The following is a 14,080-nucleotide window of genomic DNA, read 5'->3' on the forward strand; positions in this document are numbered from 1 at the left end:
GTCATGTTTTTGACACAGTGGCCATCAGACGCCAAGTCTTTGACACAGTAGCCATTAAAGGCCAAGTCTTTGATATAGTGGCCATTAGAGTTTGAGTCTTTGACACAGTAGCAGAATACAACTAGAGGTAAGTGACAGCGCAGCACAGAAGGGAAACATAAAAATGTCATTAGCTTTGTAAAACTAGACAAATTGATCCACACTTAAAAACTGAATTGTATGTGAATTTACTGGATCTCTAGCTTCCAATATACAGGGTCATGTAGGCCAATTCACACTTGTGATTAGGTATTCTAAGTTCAGAGATTTACAGGAAAAAGAACACAAAACAGACAAAACACAAAGGAAACTAGCCCAAATCAATGCATATTTAATTACATTACCAAAACTGAACTTGGCCCCTTACAAAGCCGCAGTGCTGTGCTTTAATATTGTGGCAAGGCTGTGTAAAAACAGCAGCAAGGATTTTCCTCTACTTGTTTCAGCAGCCAGCAGATAGGATTTTACAAGGGGGAGACAGAGCTCTCACAATGAGACACTGATACTCTTTAAGTTGAAAGTTAATAAAGAAAACAGCTGTGTGTACACGAGGTCAGATATAAGTCCAGAGACAAGTGGAATTACAGTTAACTGAGGCAGTCGTGGAATGTTTATGGGTGTAGTTCTGAAGAAGATGAAAAATGAAGCTCTACACAATATACCAGGGGACGAGGATTCGCTGGGCGTCATGCTTTTCAAAGAAATGTAACTGCTATTTGTTTATGTTATCATGGTATTTTTCTGGTATATGGAAGGATGTTAGTATCTATGTGCTTTCCTCCAGTTTCTGTAGGGTTGTTGGGACTGTTTTTAGAGCCCGCATACTGCAAGGATTTACTTGACTGCTGAGGCGCATAGGCCCAGAAACAAAGTTAACATAATGACCCAACACCCCCTTGCCCCCTCCCCATATAAAAAACCACGCTTACCACAATTAAGTTGGAAAGGGCAAGGCCACAGCTTTATTTATTTTCCACTAATAAACCAGAACACGTCTAGACCAGTGCCAGTCACAGTTGTACTGTGAGCACTCTTAGTCATTAACATAACTTCCAAAAAGGGGTAAGGGGGAAGGGGCTGTCCTTACCATCAGTGCTTGACAGACAGCCTACCCCCCAATTTATAAACAATGGCGTAACTCATTACCGGAACTTTAGCGCTGGCAAGGTCAAAACCGCCCTGAAAGCTGTGACAGACCGACCGAACGTCAGGGTGGGGGGGTGGGCAGCTCTTCACCGCGATTCTTCTCAAAAGGACCAGAATTCCTTGGGAAGGTCCTCTTAACTGAGCTCAGGCCCATCCCCATACCCAAGGCTCCGTCCAATCCATTTGATCCATGTATCTTCCTGCTTGGTCCCAACTTCTGGCCATGCCCCCATCAGTCAAGGCTCTCTTTCCCTACAGGGGTCAAGAGGCCTTCATGACTGCTGAGGCGCATAGGCCCAGAAACAAAGTTAACATAATGACCCAACACCCCCTTGCCCCCTCCCCATATAAAAAACCACGCTTACCACAATTAAGTTGGAAAGGGCAAGGCCACAGCTTTATTTATTTTCCACTAATAAACCAGAACACGTCTAGACCAGTGCCAGTCACAGTTGTACTGTGAGCACTCTTAGTCATTAACATAACTTCCAAAAAGGGGTAAGGGGGAAGGGGCTGTCCTTACCATCAGTGCTTGACAGACAGCCTACCCCCCAATATATAAACAATGGCGTAACTCATTACCGGAACTTTAGCGCTGGCAAGGTCAAAACCGCCACCAGCACGTCAGGATTTAACTGACGTGCGCCCCACCGAAGCCAGCGCCTGCTCCACACCTTGTCGAAGGCCGAGGTTAAAATGTCCAGGCCAATATCATTAAGGTGCACCCCATCCGGGCGTAACAAATCACTATTATCACCTTCCAGGTCCCTGTGTCGTACCACAACTCCACCCAGTTGTCGAACAAATTTTGACACCTGGGCATTGATCTTCCGGCGGGAACCTTCCAGGCAAGGGCCCGCAATGTCACGGGCCCAAAGTAGGCGAGGCACAATCTCGGACCAAACGAGAACCAAATTGGTGAAAATTGCATAGCAATGAGCCATATCCTGCTTAACAGCCGAGATGAGGTCAACCGTCCGGGAATGACCAACATCGTTCCCACCCGCATGCAGGATCAGAATAATAGGGCCGGAAACATGTGAACGAAGCTTCAGGCACTCCGGGAGGACTTGGGACCAGCGTAATCCACGCAAACCACGCCAACGGATTCTGGCAACAGCATCGTCAAAGCCCAAGTTCTGTCCAGCGCACCGAACCGCAGACCGACGGGAGGCCCAGTACACAAAGGAATCCCCGATGATCCATATCAAGGAGGGGAGGTAGCCTGAAATCAAAACAAAAGGTGTGGGCGAACATATAAAGAAAAACGGGAAGATTCCCACCTACCCAGGCGCTGCAGTTCTGCATCGGAAAAACCCATGCCAGACGCCGCAGTAGCAGCACCAATACGAAAAGAGTGCGTCGAAAAATCCAATGCGGGGAGGCCCAACTTGCTAAGGCAAAGACGAAAAACTCTCAAAAATTGAAACCTGCTGAGAGAGGATGAATCAGCATGAACAAGAAAAGTGGGCGACGAGGGCCGAACCGACCGGAAGTGCAACGATAATGAAACCGGGCAAAAGGGGCCCCGGCAAGAATACAAAACGACCCGTCTGCCTCTACCGAGGCGGTCTGTTTTTGAGGTGCGCAGCAAAACCGTCACGCAATGGTCGGAAAACGACACGTCATCCGAGCGGATGCCACCAGTCGAAGTTCTGGACTTCGCAACCAGCTCGCTGATACGAAAGGCGCCGAAGAAGGCCCAAGAAAAAGCCACTCTAAACAAAAGGGTCTCGAAAGGGGAGGAGCACACTGACGGCAACAGGGACAGAATATCAGAAAGAATGGGGGGCGAAACCGGTCGTCGGGAATCAGGGAAACGAGTAGTGCGTCGCCAGCCTTGCAAAACCCGCCGCACCGGAAAATCCTTTGTGATGTCTTCCCAGCCGAGGAGACGGAACCAAAAAGATAAGGCGGACATGGCAGAAGCGACTGTGGAACCCGAAGAACCCCTGTGGAGTAAATGCACGAGGTAAGAAAATAAAGCAAGGCGTCTATCATAATGTGAGGTAAGGAGAAACTCACCTCGGGAAACGGACACCCATTCATCCCAGATCCGGAGATACGACGACCACGTCCGAGGCGAAAGGGATGCCTGTAGAAGGTCTAGCAAACGTCGGAAACGAGGTTCCACAAAAAGGGGGGGCAGGGCAGACCCTCCAGGGACGCAGAAGGAGCCAGGGAGCGGAAGCGATCGAGCTGAAAGCGAGAGAGAGCATCAGCAATATCGTTAGCCATCCCAGGAACATGCTTAGCTCTAAACCATACATTAAACTGCAAACATCTTAGAACCAGAAAACGCAGTAAGGAAACGACAGGAGGAGATCTAGCAGACTGGCGGTTGACCACCTGCACCACACTCATATTATCTGACCAAAAAATGACCTGGCGATTACGCAACTTCTCACCCCACAGCTCGATGGCAACGATAATAGGAAAAAGCTCCAGCAAGGTAAGGTTGCGCAATAAATCCAGTTGGGCCCATGAGGCCGGCCAACGCGCAGCAGACCATTCCCCTTGGAAAAAGGCCCCGAAGCCACAGGAGCCTGCTGCATCCGTGTAAAACTCCAGCTGCGAGTTCGGGACCTCCTCCATCAGCCAACAGGAATGACCGTTATACGTCTGGAGAAACGAGAGCCAAACCTCCAAGTCATCCCGCATGGGCCTGGTAATACGAACATGGTGGTGGGGGGCAGACACACCTTTCATGGCCCATGACAAGCGCCTACAAAAGGCCCTCCCCATGGGGAAAACCCGGCAGGCAAAGACAAGATGGCCCAATAGGGACTGCAAGTGCTTCAACCGGATCTTTTTGGCCCCTTTGGCCAAAGAGATCAGGGAGCGCAGCTTATCCAGTTTGTCGCCCGGCAAGCGAAAGACCATGGCCACCGTGTCAATTTCGATGCCCAGGAAAGACAACACCGTCACAGGGCCCTCCGTTTTGTCAGCCGACAGCGGAATAGAAAACTGCTCGCATGTAGACTGAAAAATAGAAAGGAGCCGCTGGCACTGTCCACTGCCGGCCGGACCAACAAAAAGGAAATCGTCCAAATAATGCAACAGGGAATGCAGACCAGCCGACTGGGCGACCACCCATTCGAGGAAGCTACTGAATAACTCAAAGTAGTAACAGGAAATCGCACAGCCCATGGGGAGGCACATATCGAAAAAGTAGCTGTCTCGAAAGTAGCAGCCCAGCAGGTGGAAGCACTCCGGGTGAACAGGAAGAAGGCGGAAGGCGGACTCAACATCCGCTTTGGCCAACAAGGCTGACGGTCCAGCAGACCTCACCAAACAAAGTGCCTTGTCGAAAGAGGCGTACTGTACCCTGGATTCCTCTTTATCAATGCCGTCGTTGACCGAGGAGCCCGCAGGATGGGAAAGGTGGTGGATAAGACGGAATTTGCCCGCCTCCTTCTTGGGAACCACACCCAGCGGAGAAACGCGCAGATTGTGAAACGGGGGAAAATCAAACGGGCCCGCCATCCGTCCCAATTCCAGCTCCTTGCGGAGCTTCTCGGCCAGGACAGACTCGAACTGTAAAGCCGATTTCAAGTTCGATGCCATGGTAGGCTCGTCCGAAAATGTAAAGGGAATCCAGAAACCATGGACCAGCCCATCACGCAATATCAAAGCCTCCCTAAGCAGAGGGTAACGGTCTAACCAGGGAAGCATCTCTGACACGTTCACCGGAGTCCTCCGGTTTAGAAACGTCAGGCCTGGCCCCGGGTTTTGCAAGCGGTTGCTTGGTCTTCCTAAAGCACCGGACGGCGGGGTGAGCACCTCCGCAGAACGAGCATTCATGTTTAAAGCGGCACGCGGTGTACCACTTGCAATGGCTTTCATTGAAAAGCCAGCAGACACCTTTCTTTGGGGCAGCCGACGCTCCGTAGGAAGCGCCGGCCGGGGATGGAAAGGACGACGGCCTGTGGGGACACATAAGCAGCAACCACAGGCTCCCATCCTGACAATCAAAACGAAACTCTTTCCGTGCCGCCATCTTTTGGCGAAACTGAGTATCGTAATGGAACCAACACTGGCCCCCATAAACCTTGTAGGCACCCCAAATCAGGTCCAGGTAACAGAACAGGGAAGGACCTAACTCTGGAAAACGTTCGCAAAGCACCCCGGCGTAAGCACAGAAACCCTGCAGCCAGTTCCCGAAAGTGCGGGGAAGCTGTTTGGGTTTGTCACCTTGTACCACAACGTCGACCCGCCGAGATTTATCCACTGTTTCCCGGTCAGGAGGAACCAGCGCTAGAAAATCTACGAATTCGCGACGCCAAATCTTATCCCGCACCTCACCGGGGAGGTGAACACCGGTCGACGAAACCGCCCACAATGGTCCACTCGAAAAAACACCCGGACCAGTAGGTGGGGCGGACACGCCCATGCGAGACAAAACCGATTTGACCGCCGCGAAAATGCGTTCGTCTGGCGGGCCCGATACAGCAGCATCGCTGGACTTACCCCAAACCACCCCACAATCATACTCACTGAGCTGCGGAGGAGGTGCCAGGGCGGGCTGCCCATCACGAGATCCAAATGGCCTGGGTGCCCCATCGGAGGGTGGGGCCGTTAGACGCCCATGACATCCATCATCCATCGGAACCTGACGCTGTAGGGAAAGATCCAGAGGTGAAGGTCCAGCTGGCGGCCCCGGCGGGCCCAGGCGGCGATGAGCTGCAGAGGAGCAGGAGCATTCAGAGTCCGAAGCAGTGGGACCCGGGGCAGGTGCAGCAGGAACCACTGCGCGGGAAGGGTCAGCAGACATGCGGTCATCCCCCGCCCTGCCGGGCGCAGGAGGAGGGTAGACTGGCAGCGCCAGCCCAGCAGGATCATGGGTGGCATGGGACGCTCCCGCCCGGCCGGGCGCAGGGAGATGCGGATGAGCTGTCGCAACAAAGCGACTCGCAGTTGCATGCGACTCCCTTACCTCACCCACCCTGCCGGGTGCAGGGAGAGGTACAGGAGCACTGGTCACTCTGGAACATCCAGATGCATGGTCAGCAGGCGCATCTCCCGCCCTGAAGGGCGCAGGGAGATCAGATGGTATAGACAAATGTGGCAGGAGCACTGTAGAGGGCATAGTATTTAAATCTCCCGCCCTGCAGGGCGCAGGGAGATGTGAGGAGGTGCAATTCCCCGACCAGCCAGCAGGTGGCGCTGTCCGGTCAGCCGAGGAACGCTCCACACAAGCAGAGCAGGTAGAAGAAGCTGGATGCAGCCCGGGGACAGACGATCCCAAGCCAGGCACTTGAGGGGGAGAATGTGCGGCGACCAGAGGGACAGCACCCGCCCAGCAGGGCGCAGGGAGCAGCGCAGAAGAAGGAAGTGGCACAGAGGGAAGCGGAGACAATGGAGGAGGCGGCGCAGACCCGACAGCTGCAGGTACTGGGTCCAGCAGGGGGGGGGACCTAGGCCTTCTGGAGCGGGCAGTGCGAGCAGGGACAGCCCCAGACTGAGGAGGGATTCGCCGGGAAGAACCACGCCGGGTGGATGAGCGGGTGGATGTGCGGGAAGCAGTGCCAGCCCCGGCGGAGCCAGCGGCAACGGGATGCAGAGAGGAGCCCCCCTCCCCGCGGCGAGACCGCGGAGGACTGGGGCTCAAACGGGATGGGGGGCGGGAGCGCCTCCGGGCACCAGAGGCCGTACGCCTCCCCTCGGGGGACACAGGTGGAGGGGCAGTGAGAGGGGGAGACAGTGCAGGGGAAAGGAGGGAAGCCAGCCACTCAGCCTGACCCTGATCCACCAGCTCCCGGACCCTGGATAGCAGGAATGCAGTGTCCATGCTGCAGCTCTTCACCGCGATTCTTCTCAAAAGGACCAGAATTCCTTGGGAAGGTCCTCTTAACTGAGCTCAGGCCCATCCCCATACCCAAGGCTCCGTCCAATCCATTTGATCCATGTATCTTCCTGCTTGGTCCCAACTTCTGGCCATGCCCCCATCAGTCAAGGCTCTCTTTCCCTACAGGGGTCAAGAGGCCTTCATTAGAGGGTACAACTTCTCTAGGCCTATGAGTGTAGAGGAAACAAAGCAGAACTCTTATACCTACTTCTAATTTACTAGCTTTGTGCTCATATTATATGCAGTGGAGGAATGGGAAGCATTTCCCTTCTGTTATATTCCTTTTTTCTTTGCAGCATACGCCTCGTACACACGCGTCGAAAATCGGCAGGGAATTTCCGTCCAACGACCGATCTGCCGATTTTCGGCTTGTTAGTATGATGCTTCCGACAACCAACTCCGACTTTTTGGCCGGAAAAAATCTGGTGTGCAGGCTATAAAATTTTTGTCCACCGTCAAAACACGGCCGATTTTCGTGCAGTCAGTAGAGATTTCGACAGGGAAAAATCTTATGAGCAAGTCTGGGCATGCTCAGAGAAGAAAGAACACAAAGAAAGCAATCCAACACATGACATCACTTCTGAAGTAGAAAATTTGTGTGCAGTCTAGGCACATTCCAACCAACAAAACACCACTCTGGACAAAAGACGGACGATCGGTCAGCCGATAATCGTTGCGTGTGTACTAGGCTTAAGACTAAACATTTGTGGACACCTGACAATCACACCTACACAAAGTACAGTATGTGAACACCACTTCAAATGATTGAGTTCAAGTGTTTCCAGTGAAGGCTACAGGTCATTTTTTTGTTCAAGCATGAGCGTGCCCCTGTACACAAAGCCAGTTCCATAAACATATGGTTCAATGAGTTTGTTGTGGAGGAACTCAAGAAGCCTTGGTCATGGGAGTGTCAGAAAAGGGTGCCATCAGGGGAGTATCAGGGAAGGATGCCATGAGTTAAAATTAGATAAAGATGCCATCAGGGGTGTATCAGGGAAAAGTGCCTTCAAGAGAGAATTAGGGAAGGGTGCCATCAGAGCAGAAAGTGTGACGTCACAGAAGAGTTCCATCAGGGGAGTATCAGGTTTGTCATCAGGGGAAAGTTAGGGAAGGATTTCACCAGTAAAGTATCAGTGAAGGGTGCCATGAGGGTAGTGTCAGGGAAGGGTGCCATCAGGGGAATATCAAGGAAGGGTGCCATCAGGGGAGAATCAGTGAAGCGTGCCAGCAGGAGAGCATCATTGTCAGGGTAGTAATAGTGGAGGGTGCCATCAAGGGAGTATGATGGAAGTTTGCCACAAGCGGAGTAGCAGGGAAGGGTGCCATCAAGTGAATATCAGGGAAGGGTGTCATCAGGTGAATATCAGGGAAGGGTGCTAATAGGAGAGTATCAGGGAAGGGCGCTATCAGGAGCGTATCAGTTAAGGGTGCCATGAGGTAAGTATCAGGGAAGTTTGCCATGTGGGTAGTTTCAGGGAAGGGTGCCATCAGCAGAGCATCAGGGAAGGACATGTCACTGAAACAAGTCAAGCAGGACAAATATCTCCCTGTCTATCACACTTTAGGAAACCTTAAGGTTACTCTTCAGCCTTTTATACCTCCTGCATTTTAACTGGGGGGAGAGAGTACCACCCCCACAGACAAAAGCCTCACTACTTCCCGTGGCCTTCTGCCTACATATATGTTTACATATAGATACTCTTTTGTGCCTCGCCAATTGCCCTCTGAGATCCTCGCGGGATAAGCCACGGAGGATTCAAACATAATAAAACCAACAAATGAGCTACAACACTACTTTTATTTGATCCATTCATTGTTTGGCTCTCTTACTCCCTCTTCTTGCCTTCCCCTGACTGGTTGCTTCTATTCAGCGCCGCAGACCCTTTGGACTGCGGCACAACTTTTTATGTATGCGGTTGCAATCATCCAGAAACTCGGCGAGCGAATTGTATCCCAACTGACCTTTGGATAAAGGGCTTTGCCCGAAACGCGTCAAGGTCCAGTTCTGGAAGACTCCTATATCCTTGCCTTGTAATTTTCTCAGTGATGTATTTTCACCGCATATATGTTCAATGTTTTTTATTCCTGTATGTTATTTCTTACCTGTACGGTTTCAATAAATTTATATAATTTTACATTTGTGCATATACTTTTACTTTTACTTCTTTGATGGTCAATTGCCTAAAAAGTCCCGCCCCCAGGGGAATTCTCTCTCTTTCCTGCATTTTAAATACCCTTAATGGTTTTGATGGCATATAAAACTGTGCAAAAAATGTGTTTTTCATATTTGCCTTGATTTCCACTAAAGTCAAACTAACAAATTAACTAACTCCCTAACAGGTTAAGCTTCAGAGATTATCACCATTAGAATGCTGCCAAGTGCATACAGTATTTTTTAAAAAAATAAATACCGGCAAATAGTGAATCCTACCTCAGCAAAGAGTGGGTTAAAACTAACACTGGAGCTAGGAATAGAACCTGAACTGTGCTTGGATTCTAAAACCCTGGATGAGCAATTTCATCATGACCGATATAATGTCAACTTGAAGGCCTCCTAGATCCAAGCCATTCTAGCACATAATTAAATTAGCCAAGATTCCCTCTGGTATTTCAGGCGTTCATGTCACCCAATTAGAACACCTGTAAAAGAAGCACTGTAACTTCAACTTTTCAAGCTTGCAAATCCTATTAAGATATGACAAGCAACAATAAGGTCATTATTGCAATTTCCGCACCTGGGCTAAGAAGCTCATTCCAATCCTCCACTGTTTCATGCTCTTGTCAAAGTCTATCTGAACCATGACTTTGAATACCCAGCCAAGACCAGCTTGGCTTGTAGGTATCCTCGCTAGATAGAATTGTTTCTGCAATGAAAACTGTAATGACTGTCTTGAGAAAGCCTCTAAGGAAGAAGCAGGTCAGATATAGAGAATAGGATAGGTGCCACATTTATATTTGCATGTACCTGGATATCCAGGAATAACATGATGATCCTAAAGCATGGAATACACTAGTAGAATTCCCCTTAACATTTAGTGTTCTAAGAACATTCATTTGTTTTTTTAAATATTCGTTGGGTCAAATTGACGCTCGTTTTTGACTGCAGTAATCGGAAAATGTAAAGGAGTGGGATTAAAAAGATTTCTAAAATGCATGAATTTCTAACATTTTATTTATTTTTTTTGTTTATGTAAATCCATTTGTTCCAAAACAAAATGTTAAACGCAAAATACATCTTTTGAATGACATTCAAATGTTTTGAGAATTTTCTTTTTTTGTTCAAAATTCGACCAGTGTATTCCCAGATTATGTATTGAGGATCTACAGCAAAATGTTAACACAAGATCAGCATTTCAGCTTGCCTTCTCCTGGTCTGCAATTCTAATTTAAAGAAGATGTAAACCTAAACCAAATGACATTTACTTTGCTAAAGCATTTTGTACCATAAACAAATGCCATTTTTTTTATATTTGTTTTCCATCCTTTGTTGCATCGCAGTGATGCTGATTTCCCGCAGCCATTTCATAGTTACATAGTTACATAGTAGTTGACGTTGGGTATGTTGCCTTATCCGATTATTTTATCATCCAATTCATTGTGGTTTGTGTCTACTCTTGTTTTTTTTTTTTGCAGTTGTCTGAACCTGGCCAGCGTTCTGCACTCCTCCCGGTGGCAACTTTGACCAGTTCCGGGAGCTGCGATTCATGTCCTGGGGAGGTGCATCCTCCCCTGCTGTCCCCTCCTGTCTTCTGACTGGCGGGGCCACCCTTGCATCGGCTCCATGTCTGATGCGGCTGACTGGTGACGTCCATTAATTTGTGGTGTCATCACGTCATGCACGCGGCATATCATCTCTCTTGGCCGGACGAAATCGGTGCACCAGCACAGTCTTTCTCCATCTGGAGGCAAGCGTCAATCTGGCATTTGCACGCCTTAGCCAGAGCACAAATTAGAGACAGGTGCACAGAGGCATTCATTCACTCACCTATTTGTGCACGAAGGGAGTAGCCTCTTATCCCTGGGTCCACACACTACACACGGTGGGTACACAGACATAAACTACACCATTTCAGATTAATTTCTTTCTGCACCACTGCTTTCCTTGTTCCCTCCTTTTGTTTGCACCACACACGGTACAATATCTATCTCTTCCAATCGGTATTTTTTGTTTTTACCAATATATATATATTTTTTTGTCTTCACTTTGCTTTACACGCTGCTCATACCTAGCATTTTGTTTCACTTTAGGGGGCATTTCTTCCCCTGATCCCTGCATCAGCCCTCGCATTTACATCCTTGTTGCTGTACATTCAATACATATTTATATTTATGATGCAGTTGATTCTTACATTGCTATAACCTACATATATTTATTTTAGTCAGTGATCATGGATATCTGGCACCCTACTCTACACACCTACACCATTTCCCTGTCCCTCATCCTCTCCCGGCTGGGTGGTTTTGGGTCCCTTTCCATCAGCTCCCGGTTCAGGAGTTCATGCCGCCACTGGAGTTCAGTGTCTCTTTGCTGTCCAGGCCCAGCCAACTGGTAAGTATGGGTCCCTGACTTGGGATCCTTCATGGGTTTTGTACCCTGCAAACATCAATAACTAATTTTTAGATTGTTGTTACAATACTATTTCTGAATAAGTTTTTTTCACAGACATACATGTGTGCATCCATTTCTGAAGAAGCGAGCAGTTTGCTCGGGAAATGTGTCAAAGTTATTAAGATGCCTGTTTACAACCATGCAACAATACAGTTACTAACTTCAAGCATGTACTATATTTGTGCCTATAATTTGTTTGGCTTGGTTAACATTTTATGTACCATGTTACATGATGTTACATTTTTTTTTTTATACTAATCATTAAATTGTGATTACATTTATTTCATTGAGTGGCCACCTGTGTTCGCCTCATCTAAAGTCCCAGGGCAATCTTCCCTTTCTGTACACGTTGAATAAAGACAACAATCCATCCAGTTCAGCCTGTGTAGGTATGTGTGTGGACATAATAATTTCCCATAACCCTGAATGTTGTGAATATCTTTGAGATGCACATCCAAGAGTCTTTTAAAAGTAGCCATACTTCCCGCAGTTACCACCATTTGTGGAAGAGAGTTCCACAATCTTATTGCCCTTACTGTAAAAAAAAAACCTTACGTAGCCTGAGGTTAAACCTCCTCTCCTCTAATCTCATTCTGTGGCCATGTGTCCTCTTACACTCTTTGAGACTTAATAGTATTGTCCTATGCTGAGATCACCATTGAGGTATTTGTAAATCGCTATCATGTACCCTATCAGGCGTCTCTTCTCCAGGGAGAATAAATCGAGCGCTTGTAAACGTTCCTCATAATTAAGGCCCCAATTAAGGATTGGCGACCAGAACTGGACTACATGCACTCCAATGATGGCTGCATGGCATTTATCGGGGCTGATTTCCTGATGGTGATAACAGTGGACCATGCCTGTATCATGTGTGTAGAAAAAGCCACTTTCAGTCTCCACTGGAAGCCCATTTGACAGGATGACACCACGGAGACACTATTGGGAGGCCGGGAAGGACCCAACACCCTAAAAAAAGACATGCTTTAAGACAGAGGAAAAGACTAAGGGGTTTATTTACTAAAGGCAAATAACTGGGCACTACAAGTGCACTTGGAAGTGCAGTCCCTGTAGATCTAAGGGGAATATCTGAAATGAGGGGAAGCTCTGCTGCTTTCTATCATCCAATCATGTGCAAGCATAAATGCTGTTTTTTGTTTTCTTTGCACGTCCCCCTCAGATCTACAGCAACTGCACTTCCAAGTGCACTTGCAGTGCACAGTGGATTTGCTTTTAGTAAATAAACCCCTAAGTCTATCTATTCTTAAAACTGTTCCCTCTTCCCCCCCACCTGACCTGGCTTACCTGTATAAAAAAGATATGTGTACTCCGGTCTGGTCATGTGATCCTACATCTATGGCTCCCCTGTGTTAGTCAGCGGCTGCTGCAGGGGAGAGGAGGGCGTGCTGACAATGACTGGGCTATGGGAACCTATGGGTGACATCCTTGTTTCTGGAATTCCAGGCCACTGTCCCTGAGCCAGAGCTGCATGTTCATGTGACCGGACCAAAGCAGTTTAATAATAGGTAGTCACCCTCATTTTTTTATACAGGTTAGGTAGGAAAGGTAGGGAAAGAGGGAGGGACAGGAATTTTTAATATTTTAGGAATAGTTGGACTTATGCTTTTCCTCCAATTTACAAGGACCTTCATAGCAGGATCACCAGGTATATTTATAATGAAATCTGTAGATTTTATAATCTTGAAAATAACTTTGTGCCTCGCCATTATGGAGATTCACCCTTCGATTTGTACTTGTGACCAGAGGGGTCACAGTGAGGGGAAGTCCGAAATTTCAGAGCTGACCCGGAATAAGGGCAAACTTTCTTCCAATGTTGATGCACAGATAAAGAAGTGACTGTGCAGCTTTACAGCCACCCTAATCACTTTTATTACGAAGCTAACAGCTCACTGCAAAAATCGAGTGAAACTTATGGCTGCATTATAATGCGTGGATTTCTTTACCTGTTGGTGCTGTTGCCATCCAAAGGGTAAAAGTTATATGAGATTTTTGGTGATTGAATTTACCTCTAATTTTATGGGATCAAAACGAAGTCCCTGAGCTCAAGCCATTTGTTTTCCTTTTTGGTAAAAGTAGGGAAGAGTTAAAACCTATTTTTGTTGCTTGAAAAAATGTGTTAACCACTTGCTGACCCGTGACAGTCGAATCACTATCACAGGGCAGCAGCTGCAGGGTCAGCAATATTAAAAAATGGTGCAAGCCTGCTTTTGAGTTTGGGGCGTGTGCACTCCTTACTAAGACATGCTGCAGTTGGATACAGTGGGATTTTGTCAACAGATCCTGGCCGTTGATTTATGGCTGAGACCTGATCGGCTGTGTCCAATCACAGCACAGGGCCCTGTGTTTACAAACAACACAGGGCTCTGCACACCAAGCAGTGATCTGACTATTTTGTCTCCCTGCAAAGCAGAGTAAAATAA

The 14,080-nt window shown here is 48.2% G+C and overlaps 2 protein-coding genes across 5 annotated transcripts in view; both read right to left on the bottom strand.

Annotated features, from left to right (window-relative positions):
• Positions 1 to 14,080, bottom strand: part of FAT3 (FAT atypical cadherin 3) — a 1,063,130-nt gene that overhangs the window by 763,559 nt on the left and 285,491 nt on the right. The window lies entirely within an intron of this gene.
• Positions 3,292 to 4,752, bottom strand: LOC309548254 (uncharacterized protein; the record flags this gene model as incomplete). The annotated part of the gene is made up of 1 exon (XM_082248203.1): positions 3,292 to 4,752. One exon carries the CDS (start codon positions 4,750 to 4,752, stop codon positions 3,292 to 3,294), a length of 1,461 nt encoding a protein of 486 aa, XP_082104329.1.

Source organism: Pelophylax lessonae, assembly GCF_965119305.1.
Source record: "Pelophylax lessonae genome assembly, chromosome: 2".
NCBI lineage: Eukaryota > Metazoa > Chordata > Amphibia > Anura > Ranidae > Pelophylax > Pelophylax lessonae.